Source organism: Orycteropus afer, unplaced genomic scaffold, assembly GCF_000298275.1.
Source record: "Orycteropus afer afer isolate SDZICR_OR568_19922 unplaced genomic scaffold, OryAfe1.0 scaffold00136, whole genome shotgun sequence".
Lineage (NCBI taxonomy): Eukaryota > Metazoa > Chordata > Mammalia > Tubulidentata > Orycteropodidae > Orycteropus > Orycteropus afer.
This window is the reverse complement of record NW_006921723.1, coordinates 927,650-955,564: the sequence shown is the minus strand read 5'-3', so window position 1 is coordinate 955,564 and position 27,915 is coordinate 927,650. Positions and strand designations below refer to the sequence as shown.

The window sequence follows — 27,915 nt, the reverse complement described above, 5'->3', positions numbered from 1 at the left end:
TTCTAGTCTCATAGTCAGATACGCTGTGGATCACATGGTGTACCAGTTGCTAGGACTAGTGGTTTCCATGAATCTTTGGTTTTCTTCATTCTTCTTTGCTCTGGACAAGGAGAGACTTCTTGGGTACAATCTTTACAGAAGCAGATTTCCAGGGCTTTCTTCTGTGGTACTGCTGGGTTTTTTTGTTTTTGTTTTGTTTTGTTTTACATACCAACCTTTCAGTTAGTAGTTGAACACAAACCACTTGTGGTACCACCCAGTGACCTTTTTTCCATGTTATTTTATTATTAACAAGGGTTAATAAAATCACAACCAAGCAGGGTGGATTCTAAATCGAGTCCCTTCTGAGTTATATAAAGATCAGAATAGAGACAGAGACACATTTAAAGGGGGAAGACAGGCTGGGTATGAGGATCCTGTACAAGCCAAGAAACCCAGGTCTCCCAACAAGGAAGGAACCAACACAGCCAAGACCCTTGTTTGGACTTTTAGCCTCTAGAACTGTGAGGAATAACTTTCTGTTCTTGAATGCAACCACTTGTGGTATTTATGTTACAGCAGCCCTTGGGAACCAGTACACCATCGTGGAAGGCTGAAACGGATGGCTGAAGGTACCCCTCACTGAAAATTGTAGAACTTTCACAGGCCTCTTCTTGTTGTTGTTACATGCCGTCGAGTTGGACCCGACTCATAGAGACCCCTCCTTGGGTTTCCAAGGTGGTGTTACTATGGAAGTAGATTGTCCAACCTTCCTTCCGAGGAGTGGCTGGTGGGTTTGAACTGCCAGCCTTCTGGTTAGCAGTAAAGTGCCTTAGGCACTACGCCACCAGAGCTCCCTTTCATAGGCTAGCAGGCACGAAAATGTGGACATTCATCACGGTGACTAACTTGCTATTTTCCCCTCCCTTTTGCTTTTTCTTAAGTAAATAGAATAGCTGACCTTTTTTTTCACAGATGTTGAGATTTTTATTTTGCTGTTTTCAATCATACATTGTGAGCATAACCCTTTCCCGTGACTGGTTTTGGCTGAGAACCATAGCCTATGAAGCAAGACGACCCCGGGAAGAGGGATGCTGAGTCTGGAGCAACCAAGGAAGAGAAGAACAAAGACATTCTTGGCAGTCCAAGGGATCTTCAACCCCCTTCCCATCTCCCTGTATAATCGTGTTTACTCCTTTGTTTGAGGAGACAGACATTTTAGAGAAGGGATTCTCTCTGCCTCCTTGGGTCTCGCTCAATAAACCTTTTGCTTTCCCTCTTCAACCTGTTGTGATCATTGGCTGTTGGTGACAGAGGGCAAGGACCTTGTTTTCCTACAACACCATGAGGTCAGGCTGAGGACTGACTCTGCCTGAGCCCACGTCCTTGCTCAGCCCTCTCCTGTCTCCTCTTGCTCCCCTTACCCCTCTCAGATCTAAAAGTTCCCCTCTACACATCACTTGAGCAAATATCCCTGCCTCAGGCTCTGCTTCTAGGTCACCTGAACCACAACAGGGATTAACAGCCAGATTATCAAGGATCCTGGGAAGCAGAAGATGTTTGTGATGAACTGCTAGCCCCAAGGTTGGTGGTTCAAACCCACCCAGCTGTGCCACAGAAGAAAGATGTGGCAAACAGCTCTGTAAAAAGATTACAGCCAAGAAAGCCCTATGGAGCAGTTCTACTCTGAAACACATGGGGCTGCCACTCTTCAGGGGCCAACTTGACGACAGCAAACAACTAGATTATCAATTGCCTTATGCTGGACAATCAAGTCCAGGTGTCTGTTAGCCACTTTGAACCTGACTGGAGTTATGGGGCCTTCAATTCTTACCCACACAAATAACACAGGTGGTCATTCTGACTACTTAGATCTTACAAACCTTCTGCCAAGTCCCAGATGGTGACTTTGTTTTTGTCCCCAATCTTGGGGAAGTAGATGTAGCTTCCATTGTGTGACACAGCAGTGAGGCCAGTGCGGTCCAGAAAGGGAGCAGAGACTCTGGGCTTCTGAGCATAGGTGAGATCCCAGACTTTGAAAGATGAGGACTGCTGGGAAGCAGATGCCACCAAGGCCCCGCCCCGGGCCAGCAGGCTCACGGGGGCTCCGACACCTTCGAGGACGTCCAGCAAGGTGCCTTGTTCCGATAGACTCCATACCTGAGGACAGGGAACAGAAGGGCTATGACAGTGGACCTCAGAGTGTATTCCAGGAAACTCTGGTGTCTTGGTCTCTTAGTGCTGCTATAACACAAATACCACAAGTGGGTGGTTTTAAAGCAGAAATTTATTTTCTCAAAGTTCAGGAGGCTAGAACATAAATGGTGACTATGAACGTGGACCTCACCAGATGGAATACACAGGACTCAAGTAGATTACATCTGTCGAAAGAGACAATGGAGAAGCCTAAGTCAGAAGAAGGCCGGGGGGACTGCAGAACAGACTGTCAATTGCTCATATGCAAGTTCAAGTTGAAACTGAAGACAACAAAACTCCAAATCATTTGGGAAAAAAAAAAAAAGGAGACCAGGTTTGCTGGTCTGATAGAGCCTGGTGGAACCACTGAGACTATGGTCCCTAGCTGCCCTTCAGGTCTGTGGCTTCCAGCCAAACAAAAGACAGGCATATGAGCTGAGCATGTACCTGGTGGGTGCACTCCTTGGAGAGAGCAATCGTAGGGGAGAGAGGGGTGGTTTATGTGCAGGGAGACGGTTTGGGTGGGTGGGAGTGAATGGAGGGATGGACACGGGGAGGGGGTGGCTATCAGGAGGAAGTGGGAGGGGAGCTGTTGCATTGGAGTAAATTGTGGTCAATGTCATGAGGCAACGTGTGTGTGAACTGCTGTATGGAGAGTGAATTTGCTCTGTGGATTTTCACCCAAATCACAAAAAAAAAGAAAGAAAAGTTGAACCCGAAGAAAATTAAAACAAGTCCACAAGGGCCACCCAGGGACTCCTTTAAAATAAATCATTTATTTTTAAAATATCTACGAATGTATGAGGGAGCTCTGGTGGTGTAGTACCCAAGGCATTTGACTGCTAACCAGAAGGCTGGTGGTTCAAACCCACCAGCCACTCCTTGGAAGGAAGGTTGGGCAGTGTACTTCCGTAGTGAGACTGCCTCGGAAACCCATGGAGGGGTCCCTCTGAGTCGGATCTGACTCGACAGCAGTGAGTTTTTAGATGTATGTATGTATGTGTGAATGCTTCTTTCTCTCTCTCTCTCCCTTTCTTCCCCCGCCCCCCACTCATCTGTTAGCTTTTCTTGCTGTGGTCATTTGTATGTTGCTGTGATGTTGGAAGCTGTTGCTGGTATTTCACATACCAGCAGGATTACTCACGGTTAACAGGTTTCAGCCGAGCTTCCAGACTAAGATGGGCTAGGAGGAAAGGCCTGGTGATTTACTTCTAAAACTTAGCCGGCGAAAACCTATGATCACAACAGAGTGTCGTCCAACTCCCTTGTTTTAGACATGTCATCAGGAGGGACCAATCACAGAGAACCTCGTGTTTGGTGAAGAAGAGGGCCAGTGAGGGTGAGGGAGACCCTTAGGGAGATGGGCTGCCACAGTGGCCACAACGCTGGACGCAAGCGTGCTAGTGACTGTGAGGGGGGTGCAGGAGCGGACAACGTCTGGTTCTGCCGCACACGAGGTCGCCGTGAGTGAGACTTGACTCAGTGCAACTGTCTGCCTGTCCACCGATCCATCCACCCATCCATCCACCCACCTATCCACTCAACCATCCATCCATCTATCTGTCTATCTGTCTGTCTATTAGTGGATATAACCCACATACACAAACGCTTTTGGGGGTCTTCAACAATCTTTAACAGTATAACAGGGTCCTAAGACCAAATGCTGGAGAACCATTATCCTCCTACATGGTTTCCTTGCCCGCCAGCTTCAGTAACTTTGAGCTTACCTGGAATTTTCCTTTCCACACCCTGCTCTGCCCTGCAGGCCATTTCCTCCCAGTTTTTCAGGTTCACTGGGAACACTATTCCCTTCTATTTGAGTAACTGTTACCAATCTACTGCTGGGTCCCCAGAGATAACCCATATCCTGCCGATGACCTGCCCTGTTTTGCCTGGTAACCAGAAGGCTGGTGGTTCAAACCCACCAGCCACTCCTCGGAAGGAAGGTTGGGCAATCTACTTCCATAGTAATACAGACTTGGAACACTATTCCCTTCTATTTGAGTAACTGTTACCAATCTACTGCTGGGTCCCCAGAGATAACCCATATCCTGCCGATGACCTGCCCTGTTTTGCCTGGTAACCAGAAGGCTGGTGGTTCAAACCCACCAGCCACTCCTCGGAAGGAAGGTTTGGCAATCTACTTCCATAGTAATGCCGCCTTGGAAACCCCAGGAGGGGTCGTTATGAGTCGGGTCTGACTCCACAGCACGTAACAACAACAAGTTTTCACTGATTTCTCTGCCTGGAAGCCAAAAGGTCCCCAAAGAATCACATTTTGGGAGTGGAGGGGAGGAAACACTGCAAAAATAAATAAATAAATAAAAAGAATCAAATCTTCTCTTCCTGAGGCAGAAGGGAGGGTGCCAGCCAGGATCTCCCCCTTACCTGAATGAGTGAGTCATGGGATCCTGTGACAATTAGATTGTTATTGGGACCAAAGACAGCCGTTTCCACCATGTCCTCGTGTTCCAGATCTGTGGCCATGAAGTGGTGGAAGCCCTGTGAGTCAGCCAAGAATATCCGCACAGATCTTCCAAAGCCTGAAACGGCAGGGACACGGTTACGCCTTCTGTTCCTTGAGGATGAGAGCCATTCAAGCTACCAGGATTTTTTCTGAGCACCTACTATGTGCCCATGGAAGGAACACAGTGGGGGACAAAAGAGACATGGTCCCTTTTATGGTCTGAATTGTGTGCCCCAAAAATATGAGTTGGATCCCTAATCCCTATACCTGTGGAGTAATCTCATTTGGGAATAAGGTTTTCTTTGTCATATTAATGAGGCCATACATATCAGTGTAAGGAGCTCTAGTGGCGTAGTGCCTAAGGCAATTGACTGCTAACCAGAAGGCTGGTGGTTCAAACCCACTGGACACTCCTCGGAAGAAAGGTTGGGCAATCTACTTCCGTAGTGATACCGCCTCGGAAACCCAAGGAGGGGTTGCTATGAGTTGGGGGTCCGGCTTGACGGCAGTGGGTTTATCAGTGCAGGATGTGTTTTAAATCAATCATTTTTGAGCTGTAAAAGGAGCAGATTAGGCACTGAATCAAGGAAGTGTAAATGGGAGAATTATGCCACGTGGAGATCTATAAGGAATCAAGGAAAAGAAGATGAAAGGGACACGGATTTCCCCCCAGAGCTGACAGAGAGACTTCCCCTAGAGCTGGCACCCTGAATTCACACATCTGGCCTCCTGAACGGTGAGAACATAAATTTTTTGTTTGTTAAAGCTGCCCAATTTTGGTATCTCTGTTCCAGCAGCGCTAGGAGACTAAGACTGTCCTTATCATCACATAGCCTGCCGAGTGTGTGTGCGCAAGTGTGTGTGTGTGTGTGTGTGTGTAGGGGAGTCACAGTAACAATAATCTCAGAAAATTGTTTGAATAGTTACGATTATTACGAGACTATAGATTTCTGGAAAGCAGGAACTGCCTGTTTGGGCTCCCAGGGCAAAGCTGCATGCAGAGTGCGCTGAAATATAAACCTCGCTGCTGTCAGTGGCTTCTGACTGATGGCGGCCCCATGCGTGACAGAGTAGAACTGCTCCAGGGGTTCTCTTGGTTGTTCTGTTTGTGGACGATCACCAGGCCCTCCATCTGTGTCTCCACTGAGGGAGTTCAAACTGCCAACCTCAGTTAACAGTCGGGTGCAACCCGTTTGTACCACCTGGACCTTTTCCTGGGCACATAGCCACTGTCATTCATTATGTGTTGTCCATGGCTGCCTTCACACCACAGCGGTAGAGCTGAGTCCAGTCAGTGGGGATCATGAGGCTTGCAACCCCAAAAAAGATTGACTACCCGTTGAGGGAAGACTCTCAATGAGCTGGATTGACACAGTGGCTGCAACGATGGGCTCAGGTATAGCAAGGATTATGAGGCTGGCACAGGATCCGGCAATGTTTCATTCTGTTGTACACGGGGTCGCTATGAGTTGGAGCCAACTCGATGGCACCTAACAACAACAACATCTGGTCCTTTATAGAAAAGAGGTGCCAGCCTCTGGCCTGGGACCCCTTCTTTTCCCCAAGCCCCTCCTCCCCTGCAACCCAATCCTGGTTTGTCCTCCTCGATACCCCCAAATGAGACTCAAATTCTACCTGCAGCGAGAAGGGACTCATCCTCAGAGATCACCAGGAACCTCACAGCTTCCGGAAGCTTCTCTAGCAGTCTGTCTCCTTTGGAGGAAACCTGGGCACAGTCAAGGATGCGTGTTATTGACTGAATTGCATACCCCCAAAATGTGTGTTGGAATACTGACCCCCAGCCCTGTGAGTGTAATCCTGTTTGGGAGTAGGGTTTCTTTTGTTGTGGCAATGAGGCCCTATCTGTGTAGGATGTGTTTGAAACCTAATCACTTTTGAAATATCAAAGAGCAGATTAGACGCAGGGCTGCTGTTGCTGCCATGAAGGTGACCCCGACTGCAGAGCAGATAGTACTTCACAGGGTTTTCAAGGCTGTGGCCTGTCAGAAGCAGATTGCCAGGCCTGTCTTCCGAGGCATCTCTGGGTGGGTTCTAACCACCAGTCTTTGGACTAGTAGTTGAAGGCTTGACCCAGACACAGAGAGAAACAAGCACACGGGGGAACGATAGATGCCATGTGGAGGTCACCAAGGAACCGAGGATGGCTGGGGCTGCGGAAGCTGAGACAGAGATCTTCCCCAGAGCAGACAGAGTGAGCCTTCCTCCAGGGCTGGCGCCCTGAACTCGGACTTTCAGGCTTCTAAACAGGAATCCCTGGGTGGCACAAATGGTTTAAGTGCTTGACTATTAGCCAAACATTTTGAACCCGCCCATGCAAGGTCTGATGATCTGCTTCCAAAAGATCATGACCTTGAAAGTTCTCTTCTGCACACATGGATCGCTGTAAGTCAGAATTGACTCAATGGCAACTAGTAACAACAACAGCCTCCTAAACTGTGAGAAAATAAATTTCTGTTCTTTAAAGCCACCCACTTTTGGTATTTGTGTTACAACAATCATAGGGCACTGAGGACGGAGCTCTGGAGGTATAGTACGTAAACCATTTGGCTGCTAACCAGAAGGTTGGTGGTTCAAATCCACCAGCTGCTCTGTGGGAGGAAGATGAGGCAATTTACTCCCACAGAGATTTACAGCCTTGGAAAACCAATTGGGGTCACTATGAGTTGGAATTGACTTGATGGCAATGGGTTTTATTTATTTATTTTTTTGGTTTTGGACACTGAGACAATGTCCAATTAATCAATGCCATGAGGGTTAGGGTTAGAGCTTAGATCCCATGCTGGGCAGCTGTTGTTGCTGTTGCTGCTGTTATGTGCCATCGAGTCGGACTCGACCCATAGCGACCCCTCCTTGGGTTTCTGAGGCAGTATCGCTATGGAAGTAAATTGCCCAACCTTCCTTCCGAGGAGTGGCTGGTGGGTTTGAACTGCCAGCCTTCTGGTTAGCAATCAAGTGCCTTAGGTACTACGCTACCAGAGCACTAGCACTTATCAACTGGGATCCTAAGCAAGGTCCTTATCCCCTTGGGGCCTCTGTGTCCTCACCTGTCAAACAGTGATGATAGTAGGACCCACCGTACCAGGTAGTGTTGTCTAAGAAGTGCATTGAAAGGTGCAATGCACACAGAAAACCCTCCCAGGCTGACAGCTCTCATCTGTATTATTATCATTGCTGACATCCTTGTTGTTTATTGCCACCCAGAGACCCAGAGACTATTCCAGCACTCCATCAGTCTGTGGAAAAGAGATGTCAAACAAAATCATAACACAGTGGGTAAGCACCATGTTGTATATGCACACCATGGAATACTGCTGTCGTTGTCAGGTGCCATCGAGTTGGCGCTGACTCACAGAGACCTTGCGTACAACAGAATGAAGCACTGCCTGGTCCTGCACCATCCTCACAGGCCTTGCTGAGCTTGAGCCCCTCGTTGCAATCACTGTGTCAGTCCATCTTGCTGAGGGTCTTCCCCTTTTTTGCTGACCCTCCACTTTACCAAGCTTGATATTCTTCTCCAGGGACTGGTCCCTTCTGACAACATGAACAAAGTATGTGAGAAGAAGCCTGTCCTTTCTCACTTCTAAACATCATTTCAGCTGTGATTCTTCCAAGATAGGCTTGTTTGTTGTTCTGCCAGTGCATAGCATTTTCAGTATTCTTCACCACCACCACAATTCAAAGGCATCAGTTCTTCTTGTGTGTTTCTTATTCATTGTCCTGTTTTCACATGCACATTAGGTAGTTGAAAATAGAATGGCTTGGGTCAGGTGCACCTTAGTTTTCAAAGTGACATCTTTGCTCTTTAATACATTAAAGAGCTCTTTTGTAGCAGATTTGCCAAGTGCAATACGATATCTGATTTCTTGACTACTGCTTCCATGGGCGTTGATTATGGATCCAAGTAAAATGAAATCCCTTACAAAAGTCAATCTTTCTTCCATATATCATGATACTGTTTATTGGTTCAGTCGTGAGGATTTTGGTTTTCTTTATGTTGAGGTGTAATCCATACTGAAGGCTGTGTTCTTTGATCTTCTTCAGTAAGTGCTTCAAATCATCTTCACTTTCAGCAAGCACAGTTGTGTCATCTGCACGTCACAGGTTGTTAATGCATCTTCCTCCAATCCTGACGCTGCATTCTTCTTTGAATAGCCCACCTTCTCGATTATTTGCTCAGCATACGGATTTCATGAGTACGGTGAAAGGATATAACCCTGACGCGCACCTCTCCTGATTTTAAACCATGCACTATCCTCTTGTTCTGTTCAAATGACTGCATCTTAGTCTATGTATAGGTTCTTCATGAGCAAAATTAAGTATCCTGAAATCCCCACTCTTTGCAATGTTACCCATAATTCCTTGTGATCCACACAACTAAATGCCTTTGCATAGTAAACAAAACACAAGTAAATAAAACATCGTTCATACGCCATACGTCTTTCATTATTACTCAGCCATAAAGAGAATGCAGTCTTGATGACACCAGGACATGGATGAACCTTAAAATCATCAAGCGGAGTGAAATGAGTCATTCACAAAAGAAAAAATACTGTATGATCTCACTTATATGAAATAAGCAAACATGTAGAAACCAAAGATTATCAGTGGTTACAGGAGTGATTGAAGGGAGGAAGGAGAGTTTTGCTTAGGGGACACTGAGGTTATGTTAATGGTGATAGAGTGTTTTGGAAAAAGATAGTAATAATGGTGGCACAACACGAAAAATATGATCAGTGTCAATTTGTAATAAATATGGAAGTTGTCATCCTGTTGAAGGTTTTGATGTATACATTCTTACCAAAAAAATTGGAAAACAAAAACAGTGTGGAGCTAGAAGAAGGTGCCATTCTCATAATTTCTGAACAGCAGAAATGAACTGATTCTTTTTACAGCTTTTTTGATTGTGATAAAAATGGACGTAACTTAACATTGACTATTTCAACATTCTTCACATGTACAGCTCAATGACATTAATTGCATTCATCATGACGAGGAACCATCGCCGTTATCCATTTCCAAATTTTTACATCACACTTAAGAGATGCTTAGTGTCCCCTAAAAAATGAGTCCTCCTTTTCTCTCCCCTCTCACTCACCCTTGGTAACCACTAATCGATTTTGATCTGTATACTCTTGCTTATTCTAGATAGTAGATGTAAGTGGAGTCATACAATATTTAACCCTTTTGTGACTCACTTCTTTTACTTGGCATAACGTTTTCAAGGTTCATCCATGCTATAGCATGTATCAGTGCTTCATTCTTGATATGGATGAGAAACATTCCATTGTGTGGATTGAGCACGTTGTGTTTATCCAGTCATATGTTGATGGACGGTTGGGTTGTTTCCACTTTTTGATTATTGTGAATAGTGCTGCAATGAACACTTGTATGGAACTACTTGTTTGCATTTCTATTTTCAGTTCTCTTGGGTATATCCTAGGAGTGGAATTACTGAGTCACATGGTAGTTTTATGTTCAACTTTCTGAGGAACTGTCATGCTGTTTTCTTTTCCACAGTGGTGCATCATTTTGCATTCCCACCAACAATGCATGAGGGTTCCCATTTCTCTACATTCTTGCCAATACTTAACTGTTGTTCATATTTTTAATCAAAGCCTTCCCACTGGTAGTGAAATGATCTCATTGTGGTTTGATTTGCATTTCCCTTATGACATTGAGCATCTTTTCACATGCTTGTTGGCCATTTGGATGTCTTCTTTGGTGAAGAAGTGAACGGATTTTGTTCTATATACATCACTCAAAATTTCAGGGTGCTTAGCATTACTGATGGGACTGACAAAGGAGGCCAAAAACTCTATAATTTCTGTTCCTCTTTTCACTCTTCATTTATAGCTAATCTCTCTGCTGGTTTCACAAATGATAGGGATGTGGTGGGTAACCAGGATATGATTAAACTTAAGCCAGGAGAAAATGTTCCAGGAAATAATTGATATGTTTTGCTTAAGACTGTTTTTGTTCTTGGGAAGTACATAATAAAACCATGCTTTGCTTAAAATTGTTTTGTTCGCAGAAAGTACATATGTATAAGACCATGTTTGCTCAAGATTCCTTGTGCTGAGACCACCCCCAGGAAGGCTGTCCATATTTGGAATGTGTTCCTGTGAGTGATCATATGTGAAAGTCTTATAAGCAGGACTCATCTTCATCCAACAACTATTTTACAACATTAATCATAACCTGTTGTTGTTTTTTTTTTAATGTCAACCAATCTGTATAAAAGGTACTGTAAAAATCTAATCCCCTGGGAGCACTTACAGGGAGCAGTTAGCACCTTCCTTAGTGTTTCCCAGGAGCTCTGGTAGCATAGTGCCTAAGGCACTTACTTGACTGCTTACCAGAAGGTTGGCAGTTCAAACCCACCAGCCACTCCTCCGAAGGAAGGTTGGGCAACCTACTTCCATAGTGATACTGCCTCGGAAACCCAAGGAGGGATCTCTATGAGTTGGGTCCAACTCGACAGCACATAACAACATTAGTGTTTTCCCAGCTAATGCTGCTTGATGACAGTTCAAATGTTTGAGGGAGGTTCTGTCCCCAATCCCAAATCTCATCACCAGCTTGGATACTGAATTTTGAGTGCATGCTCCTTGCCATGCCTCTTTGGGTTACTCTAAGTCCTTGACAAGCCATCTCCTTCCAAGTTTGTGAGCTCCTTGAAGGTGAGTTTTGGGATCTCGTATTTCTATAGTTTCTCCACGGAGCTCTCATGGTGTGGTGTCTAAGGCATTCGACTGATAACCAGAAGGTTGGCAGTTCAAAGCCACCAGCCACTCTGTGAAAGGAAGATGGGGCAATTTACTTCCATAACAATTTCCTGCCTTAGAAACCCAGTGGAGGCTGCTATGAGGCAGAATCGACCAAATGGCAGTAAGTTTGGTTTTGGTTTTATAGTCCCTCCAGGTCCTAACATGGTGCCTAATCCCCAGGAATACCACTAGATGTTTCCCAAACTGGATCAAATTATAAATCCATAGAATTAAGAAAAGGTCCCTGGGTGGCTTAAATGATGCACTTGGCTGGTAACTAAAAGATTGGCAGTTCAATCAAATCTACCCAATAGCACCACAGAGGAAAGTTTGCTTCTGTAAAGATTACAGCCAGGAAAAACCTACAGTGTGCAGCTGTGCCTTGTAACGCATGGAGTTGCCATGAGTTGGAATTGACTCAATGACACAAGACAAACATGAAGAAAGAATTAAGAAGCCAACTGTTATTTATATAAAAATTTAACGTAAGATGCTTTCTCCCAACTTTCTAGGACATCTGAGCCCTTAGAGCTGAGTTAATGTCATCATATTTAGTCAAGTTGCTTACCAGAGAGACGGAGCCACTGCTGAACCCAGTCACCAACTTTCCTTGTTTCTGGACTGCAACCCCACACGTGGGTGTTTCTTCTTTGACACTGGACAGATGTCGCTTCCCCTGCAATTTCCCTGTGGCTGAGCTCCACAGACTGACCATGCCATTCATGGACACCATCAGCAGCTGGGTCTGGGAGGCAAACACTGCTGTACACACCCAGGTGTCAGAGGTGTCACCCAGGAGACGGAACACAGGCTCTGCGGTTTCCAGATTCCATGCATTAACCTAACAAAGTGATGAGAAGGAAAAGACAGCTCAGTGGGAGACGGTTAAAGACTGAATCTTGTCCCCTCAAAATATGTGTTGGCATTCACAGCCTCTAAAACTGTGCATGGGAGCTCTGGTAGCTAACGCGCTTGACTGCTAATCCAGAAGGCTGGCGGTTCCCAAGGAGGGGTCGCTATGAGTCGGGTCCGACTCGACGGCACATAACAACAACAACATAACTGCATATAATATAACCTAATGTAATCATCTTCCATTATGCAATCTAAAGTAATGTAAGCACCTTCAATAATGTGATCTAATATAATCACATTCCATTATTGTTGGTTTTAGTTGTCATCAACACTATGTGTACATACAGCCCACATGTGCAGAGCTGAACTGTTCCATTGGACTTTTGTGACCTTTCAGAAGCACATCTCTAGACTTGTCTTTCAAGGCATCTCTGGCATCATTTTTAGGTGCGGTCTGCTTGATTTTGACTAACAGCAGCCCGATGCACAACAGAACGAAACACTGCCCGGTCCTGTGCCATCCTCACAATCCTTGAAATGCTTGACCTCATTGTTGCAGCCACTGTGTCAATCCATCTTGTTGAGTCTTCCTCTTTTTCTCTGATCCTTTACTTTACCAGGCATGATACTCTCCAAGGAATTGTCCCTTCTGACAACATGAGACAAAGTCTGGCTATTCTCACTTCCAAAGAACATTCTGGCTACACTTTCAGGACACATTTGTTCATTCTTCTGGCAGTCCATGGTATTTTTAGTATTTTTCACCAACACCACAATTCAAAGTCCTCAACTCTTCTTTGGTCTTCCATATTCATTGTCTACCTTTCACATGCATATGAGGCGATTGAAAATACCATGGCTTGGGTTAGGCATATCTTAATCTTCAAACTGATATCTACTCTTCAACATTTTAAAGAGGTCTTTTGCAGCAGAATTGCCCAGTGCAATGCAACATCTGATTTCTTGATTGCTGCTTCCATGGGTGTTGATTATGGGTCCAAGTAAAATAAAATCCCTGACAACTTCAATGTTGTCTCCATTTATTGGGATGTTGCTTATTGGTCCAGTTATGAGGACTTTTGTTTTCTTTATTTTGAGGTATAATCCACATAGAAGACTGTACTCTTTGATCTTCATCAGTAAGTGCTTCAAGTCATCTTCACTTTCAGCAAGCAAGGTCGTGTCATCTGCATATTATAGGTTGTTAATAAGTCTTCCACCAATCCTGATGCTGTGTTCTTCTTCATATAGTCCAGCTTCTCAGATTATTTGCTCAGTATACAGATTGAATAAGACTGGTGAAAGGAGACAACCCTGACACATATCCTTCCTGATTTTAAATCATGCAGTATCTCCTTGTTCTGTCTGATCCATGTACAACTTCTTCATGAGCATAATTAAGTATATTGGAATTTCCATTTTTCACAATGTTATACACATTTTGTTTTAATCCACGTAGATGAATGTCTTTGCATAGTCAATAAAACACAGGTAAACATGTCATGCTGGGTAAGGTGAAGGGTCAATGAAAGAGGGGAAGGTCCTCAAAGAGATGGATTGACATAGTGGCTGCAGCAATGGGCTCAAGCATAGCAAGGATCATGGAGCTGGTGCGGGATCAGGCAGTGTTTCGTTCTGCTGTGCATGGGGTCGCTATGAGTTGGAAATGACTTGACAGCACCTAACACCAAACAACAAATATCTTTCTGGTGTTCTTTGCTTTCAGCGAAGATCCATCTGACATCAGCAATGATATCCCTTGTTCCACATTCTCTTCTGAATCCAGCCTGAATTTCTGGCAGTTCTATGTCAATATGGTGCTGCAACCATTTTGTTAATTATCTTCAGAAAATTATACTTGTGTCTGACATTAATCATATTGTTTGATAATTTTCACATTCCATTGGGTCACCTTTCCTTGGAATGGGTACAAATATTGATCTCTTCCAGTCAGTTGGCCAGGTAGATGTCTTCCAAATTTCTTGGCATAAATGAGTAAGTGCCCCCAGCACTGCATCCATTTGTTGAAACATCTCAATGGATATTGCGTAATTCTTCTTCTTTTTTGCTTCACTTCTTTATTCCATCAATTCTTTGTGTGTGTGAGATTTGGGTGAAAATTGACAAAGCAAATTCACTTTCCATACAGCAGTTCACATACATTTTGTCTCATGACATTGACCAAAATTTACCACAATGCAACAGCTCCCCTCCCACTTTCTCCTGATAATTATCTCTTCCCTGTGTCCATCCCTCCATGCCCTCCTGTCCCCTGAGCTGTCTCCCTGTGCATAAGCAGCACTTCTTTCTCCCATGATTGTTCTCTCCAAGGAGTGTATCTACCTGAGCTAAATATTCAACTCATATGCCTGTCTTTTGCTTGGCTGGAAGCCACAGGTGTGGGTTCAATTCCAGACCTGATGGGCATCTAGGGGCCATAGTCTCAGTGGTTCCATCAGGCTCTATCGGACCAGCAAACCTGGTCCCCCTCCCTTTTTTTTTTTCTCCAAATGATTTTAAGTTTTGTCCACAATGTTCTCCCTCTCTCTCCAGGATCTCCTACATAGATCCCCTTCCAAGTGGTGGACATTGGTAGCTGGGCACCATCTAGTTCTTCTGGTTATTCCATAAATTCTTGAAGTTTTGTTTTTCACCAATTCCTTCACTATAGCTTGGACGTCTTTCTTCAGTACCATTGGTTTTTTCATATGCTACCTCCCGTAATAGTTGAACATTGCCCAATTCTTTTTGGTACAGTAACTCTGTGAACTCCTTCCATCTTCTTTTGATGCTACCTGCATCATTTAATATTTTGCCCAGAGAATCCTTCAATATTGCAACTCGAGGTTTGAATTTTTTTCTTCAGTTCTTTCAGCTCGAGAAATGCCGAGCGTGTTCTTCCCTTTTAGTTTTCTAACTCTGGGTCTTGGTACATTTCATTATGATACTTTGTCTTCTCAAGCCACCCTTTGAAATCTTCCGTTCAGCTCTTTAATTTCATCAGCGCTTTCACTTGTTTTAGCTACTCTACATTCATAAGAAAGTTTCAGAGTTTCTTCTGATATCCATTTTGGTCTTTTCTTCTTTTCCTGTCTTTTTCATGACCTTTTGTTTTCTTCATGTATGATCTTCTTGATGTCACTCCACAACCTGACCGGTCTTTGGTACTGGTGTTCAATATGTCAAATCTATTCTTCAGACAGTCTCTAAATTCAGGTGGGATATAATCAAGGTTGTATTTTGGCTCTCGTGGACTTGTTTTAATTTTCTTCAGCTTCAACTTGGACTTGCATATGATCAATCGATGGTCTGTTCCATGTTCAATTCCTGGCCTTGTTTTGACTAATGATGCTGAGCTTCTCCATCGACTGTTTCCACAGATGTAGTCAATCTGAGTCCTGTGTATTCCATCTGGCAAGGTCTACATGTATAGCCACTATTTATATTATTGAAAAAAATGTATTTGTGAAAAAAACTTGTTTTAGTTCTTCTCATTCTTTTCTTGATAACAATGGAGGGTTTCTAGTATATTGGTTTTAATTATCTTTCTTGTCTTTTGGTATTGGGAAGTGTCTGCACTCCACTCTAAAGGGGATTAGTATTTAATTATATATAGATGTATTTTGAGAATCACTTGAATGAGCAAATCTTAAAAGCCAGAAGAATTTGAGTGGCCCTACTTACATTTTCCTTGGGTAATTCTGATTTCAGTTATTTCTTCTCACTATTCCAAGTCACTCAGCTGACCAACAGATATTTATCGGACACTTATTATTTGTGTCAGGGGGCAGTGGTGGTTCAGTGTTAGAGTTCCAGCCTTCCATGGGAAACCCAGGTTTGATCACAGCCAATGCACCTCTAGCACAGCCACCACTCATTTGTCACTCACTTGTATGATGCTGAACAGGTTTCAGTGGGGTTTCCACACTAAAATAGACTAGGAAGAAAGTCCTAGGGGAAAAAGAAAAAAGGTATTTGCAATGAATAAGGTATTGGTCTTTCAAAATTCTATCATGCGATCTCTGGTATCATTTCTGTCACTAAGGCCATATTTTCCAACTATCGATGATTCTTCTTTGTTTCTCACTTTTGCATTTCAATCACCAGTAATAATCAATACATCTCGGTCACACGTTTGGTCAATTTCAGACTGCAAAACTTGGTAAAAATTTCTTCATCTTTGGCTTTAGAGGTTGGTGCATAAATTGGAACCATAGTTGTATTAACTGGTTTTCCTTGTATATGTGTGGATTTTATGCTATCACTAGAAGCATTGTACTTCAAGACAGAGCTTGAAACATTCTTTTTGATGATTAGTGCAACGCCATTCCTCTTCAATTAGCTGTTCCTGGAATAGTAGACCATATGATTGTCTGATTCAAAGTGGCCAATTCCAGTCCATTTTAGCTCGCTAATATCTAGGATATTGATCTTTATGTGTTCCATTCCATTTATTTAATCTAACTAATTACCTTCCATTATTGTTGGTCTTAGTTGTCATCGAGACTATGTGTGCACACAACCCAGGTAAGCAGAGTTGAACTGTTCCATTGAGTTTTTGTGACCTTTCAGAAGCAGAGTTCCAGGTTTGTCTTCCAAGGTATCTCTGGGTGCATTCAAATCACCAACCTTTTGGCTATGGTTGAGTACGTAACCATTGGTGCCACCTAGGGCACCCAGGGCACTTAGCTTGGTAAAGTAGAGGGTCAATGAAAAAGGAGAAGACCTTCAATGAGATGCATTGAAACAGTGGCTATAATAATGGGCTCAAACACAGGAACAATTGTGAGGATGGCTTGGGACTGGGCAGTGCTTCATTCTATTGTAATAGGGTCATTATGAATCAGAACTGACTTGACAGCACCTAACAGCAACAGGGCAATGCAGTCACTGTCCATAATGCAATCTAATGTAAAGTAGTCAATCAGGTGAGGTCATACCAATGTAGGGTAGATCCTAAACATAATCAGTTCTGAGTAACATATAGCAACATAGACCCTGGAGGCATGTACATACAGGGGAATACAGAAACCGCGTGAGGATCATCTACAAGCAAAAGAACCAAGGAATGGCCGGGCCTACTGACTTGGAAGGAAATGATATGACCGAGATCTTAATTTGAACTTTTACCTCCACAATTGTGAGAAAATAAATTTCTGTTTTTTAAAGCCATCCATTCACGATATTTCTGTTACAACAGCATTAGGAAAACAAGACAGAAACCTAGACCGACTTTTCCAGAGTCAAATGCAAGACTCATTATTTTTTTTTATAGTCTCTGTATTTTATTGTCAATACTCTGCCAATTTTTAAAAACATTGGATCCTGAAACAGAAAAAAAGGTAGTCATGGAAAAACTGAATTTGTGAATTCTTGAAATCCAAATGAAGTCTAAAGTTTAGTTGACAGCAATTACCAATGCTAACATCTTGATATTGACAAATTTACCCTGGTTATGTAAGATGTTAACATAGGGGAAGCTGGATGGAGGGTAAATGGGAGCTTTACACTATCTGCACAACTTTTCTATAAATCTAAAATTATTCCAAAAATAAAAAGCTTTAAAAATAGAAAAAAAAATCAGGAGTGCCATATGCATTAATTAGTTTATATGTTCATTAGAAGTCATTGTTGATTAAAGTAGGTTTCATATTTAACCTCACAAAAAAAGTATATTTTTTTTACTGGCAGTAACCACCCAAATATTAAACATGTGCCCATTGCTGATTTCTGTGTGTGTATGAATGATACTTTATTGAATCATTTTTGTTTACAGTTGAAATTCTGAGAATGTAAAAAGTAACATCCTTGCCTGTGAGCTTCCTATGTTGTTGTTAGGTGCCGTTGGGTTGATTCTGACTCATAGTGACCCCACATACACCAGTCTCAGTCTTGTACCATCCTCACAATCCTTGCTATGCTTGAGCTCATTGTTGCAGCCACTGTGTCAATCCATCTTGTTAAGGATGTTCCCCTTTCTTGTTGACCCTCCACTTTACCAAGCACAGTGATGTCCTTCTCCAGGGACTACTCCCTTCTGATGATGTGACCAAAGTAGGTGAGATGAAGTCTGGTTATTCAAAGTCTGTCATTCAAACAGAATAAGGAGATACTGCATGGTTTATGATCAGGAAAGGTGTGCATCAAGGGTGTATCCTTTCACCATACTTATTCAACCTGTGTGCTGAACAAATAATCCCAGAAGCTGGACTATATGAAGAAGAACTATATAGGATTAGAGGAAGACTCACAACAACCTGCAATATGCAAATGACAAAACCTTGCTTGCTGAAAGTAAAGATGACTTGCACTTACTGACGAAGATCAAAGACTCTGTCTTCAGTATGGATTACACCTCAACAGTAAAAAAAAAAAAAAAAAAAAAAAATCCTCACAACTGGAGCAGTAAGAAACATCACGATAAACAGAGAAAAGATTGAAACTGTCAAAGATTTCATTTTACTTGGATCCATAATCAACACCCATGGAAGCAGCAGTCAAGAAATCAGACATTGTATTGCACTGGACAAATCTGCCACGAGGGACCTCTTTAAAGTGTTAAAGATCTTCTTATACACATGCAAAAAGGGAAAGGAGGTCACATGTTCTGACCTCCTCTAATCCCACAAGAGGAACGCAGAATCACCATCAATAGTGCAAGGCCTATTACTGCAAGGCCAGACATGCTGCCTCCCTCCAGCCCTTTTCACCAACCGTTCCTCCCAAAGCACCTACCACCTCTCTCCTGGGTTCAATAATTCACTGCAGTGGCCACACAGAGCTCACATTTTATGGGGTTTATGAGGGAAGCACCACAAGCTACAATGCAAGTTCAGGAAAAATGCTCAGTCTCTCTCCCAGCCCACCAGCCCTCAGCCAACAGTCTCTCACAGTCTCTTTCCCAGCAGTGCTGGTCCCTCGGTGTCTCACTCAGCAATGCGTGTCTCTTGCATCTCTTTCCCAGCAACGCGTGTCTCAGGAGCCCGCGTCTCTTTCAGCAGCACGTCTTCCTCAACCAGCAGTCAGAGAGAGAGTTCTGCCTCTAGGAGGCCTCCTTTTGAGCTTGGCAGAGTGGCCAAACTAGCCAATCATAGCATCAGAACTCTAAGCACCTGAGAGAGAACCTTCCATAACACTGTGTTGTGCCACGCCCAACAGAAATAACCCAGGTGGACAACATTTACAATCAGGAGCTCCTCAGTTGCTCATTCCACCACTGAATTTACAATGACTTATGGGTAGAAAAGCCATACTAAGTAATTTACTACACTGCAACGCACCAGAAAAAGTTTCAATTGTGTCCTATATTGTTCTGCTGTGTTTGTTCAAATGAACCTTTATAAGTCAGCTGCCATCCAGCTTTATATGGATTCTTTTGCCCTCAATGTCACTTGAGAAGACCAAGTCTTCAAGGACTGGATTGTGCATGGCTGTCAGAGTGTGCTTCCTGGCATGGTTTTGCTTGTTTGGGGTCTGGCTTTTTCAAGTTGCTTTAGGCAGAATTCTCCTCTGAGCAATAAAGACAACATGCTTTCCATTGAATTTTTTTCTCCAGTTCACATTCTAGCTGGACTTGGATTTTCTGGAAAGGTTCAGTTGAGGAATGGGAATGAAGATTAATAGCTTTCCAGCCACCACCAACTTCAATTTTCTTGTCTGCAGTTATACCCACATCCCTTAATTGAGCTTTTAAATCTGAGTTCATCTCCAGCTCAAGAAAAGCCTGAGAAATACCAGACTCTAATTCATCTGGCTTTTTGCCATAGGCTTTGCAGCCTTCATGCTTGAACTGAATATGGCCTTTTCTTGCTGCCCATTGTCTTTTAAAATTTTCCCAAGTCCAAGTTCAGAGTGCCAGCTCTAGGGGAAGGCCCTCTCTCTCTGCTTTGGGGTAAAATCCTTGGCTTAGCTTTTGTAATGTTCTTCTGGGCATTCTGCCTCCATTTGTGTTTGCTTCTCTGCACCTAATTTTCTCTTTTTACATCTCAAAAATGAGTAGACTTAAGACACATTCTATCCTGAGATGGCCTCATTAACTTAACAAAAACTCTGTTTCCAAATGAGATTATATCCACAGGTATAGGGGTTAGAATTCCAACACATATTTTAGGGTGGAGGGGGACACCATTCAATTCGTAACACCAATTATTTCATTTCTGGAGTTTACACTAAAGAAGTAGAGAGAGAGAAAGATCAAATGTATGTATACATACAAAGATGTTCAGTTATTTGAAAGAGCAAAGAACTGGAAACAACCTATTTGTCCAAAAATAAGGGTTTAGTTAAATAAACTGTGGTGGACCCATACAATGGAATCTTTTGAAATCACTAAGCATATGGTTTTGAAGAATGTTGAAGTTATGGGAAAATGCACATGAGATATTAAGTAGGGAAAATAGCTTTATAAACAGCATGTATAATTTATCTCAATTTGTTTTATGCACACTCATGTTCACAAACTCATATATATGTACATGTATGGCTGGTGGGTTTGAACTGCCAAGTAGCTACCAGTAATGTAATGCTTACTATCTGCCAAGCACAATGCATGATGCTTTGCAGGCATTACCTCTTGAAGCAGATGATGAACTAAAACTCAGAGAGGTAAAGTGACTTGACAAAGGTCACTTAGCTTGTAAGAAATTCAAACAGATTAAAATACAGATCCCTCCACACTCTCTATTTTAGTTACTAACCTCTTACCCACTATGCTATTAAGTGTCTCTATTCATAAAACTGTTCGATCTTAGGGTAATGATTAACTAACTGGAATGACATAATAGGACATATGTTATTTTAAGATACATATGGAACATTTGGGAGCTCTGGTGGCACAGTGCCTAAGGCATTTGACTGCTAACCAGAAGGATGGTGGTTCAAATCCACCAGCCACTCCTTGGAAGGAAGATTGGGCAATCTACTTCCATAGTGATATCACCTCAGAAACCCAAGGAGGGGTCGCTATAAGTTGGATCTGACTCAATGCCAGTGCGTTAATGGAACATTTACCAACATAGACCTATTTATTTTGGCCATAAAACAAATAAAAATAAATTTGGGAGGATTCAAATCATACAAAGTACATTCTCTGACCACAATGGAATTAAATTGGGAAAATAAATAAATAAATAGATAACAGAAAGCTATCAGGAAAACCCTCAAATAATTAGAAACTAAAAGCACACTTCTAAATAACCCATAGATCCAAGGAGAAATTAAAAGGAAATTTAAAAGTACTTAAAACTAAATGCAAATTAAAATACAACATAGCAAAATTTGTGGGATGCAGATAAAGCAGTACTTAGAGGGAAATTCACAGCACCAAAATGATTATATAAACAAGATAAAAGGTCTCAAATCTTAAGATAAGAAGAAACTATCCAGATCATCTTATGCAATGGTGACATTTGAAACCTCTTATAACATCCTCTCCAGTGGTTGTATATCTCTGTTTACACACCCCGTGTGAGAGAGCTCCTCCTTATAGAAACAGCCTATTCCATCTTTGAACACTTTAGATTCAGACATAGATTTCCTTTATAAGCAGAGCAAGTGTTATTTTACCTTTGAGCCAGACGTTGAATACACAACTTTGTTTGCTTCATCCACATGAAGGTTCCAGAACTGAGGTTCGGTGGGATTTTTTGACCTGCCATCCCAGATGATGAATTTCTCCTTGCCAGAGAGTAAGTTCCACAAGCGCAGTGTGTGATCCTTGGAAGCGGAGATGACAAGTGTCCCTTTGGCAAACACTTTCACACACCTGACTTCTCCTAGCAAGTTGAATAGGGGAGATATATTAGCCGGAAATATTTTGACCTTCCAACTACCAGTATTCCTGTCAGCTTGCAAATACCCTGGCTTACTAAAGAAAATACAAATGAATTAAAACATATCCAAATTTAAAGTAGTGGAATGTGTTGTTGTTGTTGTTGTTGTTATGTGCTGTCGAGTCAAACCCGACTCATAGCGACCCCTCCTTGGGTTTCCGAGGCAGTATCACTACAGAAGTAGGATTGTCCAACCTTCCTTCCGAGGAGTGGCTGGTGGGTTTGAACTGCCAGCTGTCTGGTGAGCAGGCAAGTGTCTTAGCCACTATGATACCAGAGCTCCCTGTAGTGGAATGTAGCAAAGCTAAATTAAGAGTGCTTTGGTTGGGATTAAATCAATTGCCCTTGATGTTGAATCTGTAACAAACAGAGATCATTGAAGTCTATAAAAGTTCAACACCTTGGGAGTGCTTAAAAGTAATAAACACAAAAAAAATAAGGTAAAATTCTAGAAAAAAAAAAAAGGGAGGTTTAGAATATTTTCATCATGAAAAAAGCAGTTATGTTCCCTATCTATAGCAAATTACAGTGAAGGAAATCAAAGATGTACAGAAACAATTAATCCAAATGACTAATGGGCCATGTGAACCCCAGCGTCTATGACCCCAAGACCAGAACTGGACAGGGTCAGGCTACCGCTGCCAACTGCTCTGACAGGGATTGCGTTAGAGGGTCCTGGACAGACTGAGAGAAAAAACGTGGAACAAAACTCGAAGTCATAAAAAAGACCAGGCTTACTGGCCTAATAGGGCCTGGTAGAGCCTATTATCATAGTAGACTATGACCCTCAGACATCCTTCAAGCCTGAAACCAAACCCACCCCTGTGGCTCAACTTTGAACCAAGTGATAGACAGTCCTATAAGGTGAACAATAACACCAGGGAGGTACCACTCATTAGAACAACCAACCATACAAGATCAACAGGGTAGCATTTACCCGGGGATAAAGCCCAGAGGCAGAAAGGATAAGAAAGAAGGACAAACGGAAATGGTAAACACAGTGAAGAAGCAGGAAGAGTGCTGTTACATTGTGGGGATTGCCATCAATGTCACAAATCAAAATGTGTACAAATTGTTAAATGGAAAACCAATTGGGTCTGTAAACTTTCACCCAAATCACAATAAAAAGTTAAAAAAAAAAAAAGCCCATTTCCCTCCCAAGCCCTAGGCAACCACTAATCTACTTTCTGTCTCTATGGATTTGCCTGTTCTGAACATTTCAAATAGGATTAATGTGATGGACTGAATTGTGTCCCCCCAGAGTATGTATCGTAAATCTAACCCCTATACCTATGGATGTAATCCCATTTGGGAATAGCAGTTTCTTTGTTATGTGAATGAAGCAATATCAATGTAGGATATGTCTGAAACCTAATTCCTTTAGAGATATAAAAAGAGCAGATTAGGCACAAAAACAGGTAAGCACAAATAGGGAAAAGATAGATGTCATGTGGAAATCTCCAAGGAACGCATGAGAAGAATGTTACAGAAGCTGAGACAAGGACGACCCTCAGAGCAGAGAGAGAGCCTTCTCCTGGAGCTGACACCCTGAATTTGGGCTTCCAGTCTCCTAAACTGTGAGAAAATATGTTTCTGTTAGTTAAAACCACCCACTTGTGGTATTTTTGTAACAACAGCACTAGCAAACTAAGATGTGGAATCTTATGATATGTGGCCTTTTGTGACTGATTTTGTCTGAATTATCTAGACGTCTGAATTCAGGGAGCCAGCTCTAGAGTAAGGCTTTCTCTCTGTGTTGGCTCACAGCTTAGGAGGCAGGTTTTTGTCTCCTTTCAGCATCTGTAGACCCAGCATTCTTTGGAGATCTCCATGAGTCTTGCCATCAATCTTCTCCTGGGTCTAGGAGGTTCTCAGCACAAGGACCCAGGTTTAAAGGACACACTCCACTCCTGGCTCTTTTTCCTTGGTGATAGGTTCCTCTATTTATGCTCCCTTGTTTAATCTCTTTTCTATCTCAAGAGATTGACTCAAAATACAACCTAACATAATTATGAATTAACATAATTAATTCATATCTTGTCTCATTAACATAACTACCTCTAATCCTATCCAATTAACATCATAGAGGTCAGAATTTACAGCATATAGGATAATTATATCAGATGACAATATGCAGGATAATTACATAATACTAAGAATCAGAGCTTAGCCAAGTTGACATATATTTTGGGGAACACAATTCAATCCATACAGTTTTTTTCATTTGATACAGTTTTTAGTGATCGTACTCCTTCCTGCTACAAACAATCCACCAGCTTCCTATTATTTTAGAATTCTGTACAGTGGCTGGCTAGGCCCCTGACTATCTTGTCAACCTTGCCCCCATCCACTCCTGCTTCACTCCTGAGTTCTAGTCACACAGCCTCCTTACTGTTCTGTTGGCACACCAACCTCATTCTTCTCTCAGGGCCCTTGGCCTCGTGGCTTCCTGCCTCTGGGAGGCTCTCCTCTCTCCCCTGCCCTTAGTAATCTTTGTCCCTCACAGCTGAAATGTCCTCTGTTAGAGAAAGATCTTCCACAACAGCTCTGTTATAATTAAATTTTGTTCCCCCCAAAATGTTATATCCAAAAAAAAAAATGCCTGTGGTTAAAATCACAGTTGGGAATAGAGTTTTCTTTTTATGATAATGAGGCCATGTCAGTATAGATTGGCTTAAGACATTAAGCCAAATATTTGGAGATATAAAAAGAGTGGATTAGGTACAGAGAAGCCACCAGGCAAGCAAGCATGAATGGGAGAAGGATAGATGCCACAAGGAAATGTCCAAGGAACACTAGAAAAGTTGAAAGACAATTTTCTCACACAGCCAACAGAGAGTCTTCCCCTTGTGCCAATACCCTGAATTTGGGCTTCTGGCCTCCTGAATATCGTTGTTGTTGTTGTTGTTGTTGTTAGGTGCCATCGAGTTGGCTCCAACTCATAGTGACCCTATGCATAGCACAACAAAACACTTGCTAGTCCTGCACCATCCTTACAATTCTTGCCATACTTGAGCCCATTGTTGCAGCCATTGTGTCGATCCATCTCATTGAGGGTCTTCTCCTTTTTCCTTGACCTCTACTTTACCAAGCATGAGATCATTCTCCAGGCAAGGTCCCTTCTGACAACATGACCAAAGTAGGCAAGATGAAGTCTGCCCATTCTCGTTTCTAAGGAGCATTCCAGCTGCACTTCTTCCAGGACAGAGTTGTTTGTTCTTATGATAGTCCATGATATTTTTAGTGTTCTTCACCATCATCACAATTCAAAGGCACCAACTCTTCTTCAGTCTTCCTTATTCATTGTCCTGCTTTCACAGGCATATGAGACGATTGAAAATACCATGGCTTGGGTTAAGCCAAGACTTCAAAGTGACATCTTTGTTTCTTAATATTTTAAAGAAATCTTTTGCCGATTTCTCAAATGAAATATGATGTCTGATTTCTTGACTGACTGCTGCTTCCATAGCTGTTGACTATGGATCAAAGTAAAATGAAATCCCTGATGACTTCAAACTTTTCTCCATTTATCAGGATATTGCTTACTGGTCCAGTTGTGAGGATTTTTATTATCTTTATGTTGAGGTGTAATCCATACTGAAGTAGTCTTTGGTCTTCTTCAGTAAGTGCTTCAAGTCATCTTCACTTTCAGCAAGCAAGGTTGTGTCATCTGTATATCACAAGTTGTTAAGGGATCTTCCTCCAATCCTGATGCCATGTTCTTCTTCATATAGTCCAGTTTCTTGGATTATTGGCTCAGCACACAGACTGAATAAGTATGGTGAAAGGATCCAGCCCTGACACACACCCTTCCTGATTTTAAACCATGCAGTAGCCCCTCGTTCTGTTAGAATGACAGGCTCTTGATCTATGTACAGGTTCCTCATGAGCACAATCAAGTGTTCTGGAATTCTCACCTGCTGCAATGTTATCCATAATTTGTTATGATTCGCACAATCAAATGCTTTCACATAGTCAATAAAACACAAGTAAACATCTTCTGGTATTCTTTGCTTTCAGCCAAGATCCATCTGACATCAGCAATGATATCCCCCATCCCCCATCCTCTTCTGAATCCAGCTTGAATTTCTGGAAGCTCCCTGTCAACATACTGCTACAACCATTTTTGAATTATCTTCAGCAAAATTTCAGTTGTGTGGCATAATAATGATATTGTTTGATAATTTCCACATTCTGTTGAATCATCTTTCTTTGGAATGGGTACAAATATTGATATCTGCCAGTCAGCTGGCCAGGAAATTGTCTTCCAAATTTCTTGGCATGAATGAGTAAGTACATCCAGGGTTACATCTGTTTGTCGAAACATCTCAATGGGTATTCCGTCAATTCCTGGAGGCTTATTTTTTGCCAACTCCTTCAGTGCAGCTTTGACTTTTTCCTTCATTATCATTAGTTCTTGATCATATGCTACCCCCTAAAATAGTTCAACATCAACCAATTCTTTTTGGTACAGTGACTCTGTGTATTCCTTCTGTCTTATTTTGATGCTTCCTGCATCATTCAATATTTTGCCCATAGATCCTTCACTATTGCGACTCAAGGTTTGAATTTTTTCTTCAGTTCTTTTAGCTTGAGAAATGTTGAGTGTATCCTCCCTTCTGCTTTTCTAACTCCAGGTCTTTGCACATTTCATTATAATATTTTACTTTGTCTTCTCAAGCTGCCCTTTGAAATCTTCTGTTCAGCTCTTTTATTTTGTCATTTCTTCCTTTTGCTTTAGCTCTTCTCCACTCAAGAACAAGTTTCAGAGTCTCTTCTGACATCCATATTGGTCTTTTCTTTCTTTCTTATCTTTTTAATGATCTTTTGCTTTCTTCTTGTGTGATGTTCTTGATGTCATCCCACAATTCATCTGGCTTTCAGTCACTGGTGTTCAATGAGTCAAATCTATTCTTCACATGGTCTCTAAATTCATGGTGACCCTGTGTGCAACGGAACAAAATGCTGCCTGCTCCTGAGCTAGCCCCATGTTTCGTTCCAGATTGGACTCTGATCCATAGGGTTTTCATGGGCTGATTTTCAGAAGGAGTCAATTGAGAGGACTACCTACTTCATTTTTGTCTGGAAGCTCTATTGAAACCTGTTCAGTATCATGCAAGCCTCTACTGACAGGTGGAAGGGGGTGTCCTGCACATGAGGTGTGCACTGGTGCAGTGAATTACTCAATATGACTCTTCAAAGGCCCTGGGTAGAGTGAGAGAGCAATGTGGAACTGAGTAGTAGACTTGTATGTTACTTGCTTGTGACCACCTGGATCCTCCTGAGTGGAAATGGGGGAAGTGCAGCAAAGAAGAAACAGGCTGAGTTTGGTACTCTTTGGCCTAGGCCCAGAGGCTGGGGATGAGAGGAAGTTCTGGCTGGTCTGAAGTGCAATGAATTGTGAGCTATGGGCATTGAAATAGTCCCTGAGGACTGAAGATGTGAGAGAAGGTGCTAGCTGGTCTGAAGTGAAGGGAAGAGTGTGACTCCCAAACTTGGCAGCTGGTACCCATGACCTAGCTGGGATGGCTAGGGCTGAGCTGAGCAGAATCTGACCAAACGAAGATGAAGATGTTTGACACTGAGCTAGTGTTAAGTTGCTGCAATTTGATGGCTTGTGCTGGGCTGAACTTTGCTTGTTTATGGATCCACATGCCTGAAGTTTCCAAGCAGAACAGAAGATTCTCCAGAGAGAAAGGACCATGTCTCCTTAGAGTACTGGTTTGAATAGGGATGGGCAAATTAGAAATTGGCTATTTAAAATGGGGGGAGATAAAGGCATGAAGTGGCTGGCTTACAC

General features: G+C 42.5%; 1 protein-coding gene across 1 annotated transcript in view; it reads right to left on the bottom strand.

Annotated features, from left to right (window-relative positions):
• The window catches only part of NWD1 (NACHT and WD repeat domain containing 1), a 117,203-nt gene that overhangs the window by 26,548 nt on the left and 62,740 nt on the right, over nt 1-27,915 (bottom strand). The window contains 5 exon segments of the mRNA XM_007945452.1: nt 1,863-2,139; nt 4,564-4,718; nt 6,278-6,368; nt 11,999-12,271; nt 21,850-22,058. Of these exon segments, the coding sequence (XP_007943643.1) occupies nt 1,863-2,139; nt 4,564-4,718; nt 6,278-6,368; nt 11,999-12,271; nt 21,850-22,058 (1,005 nt within the window).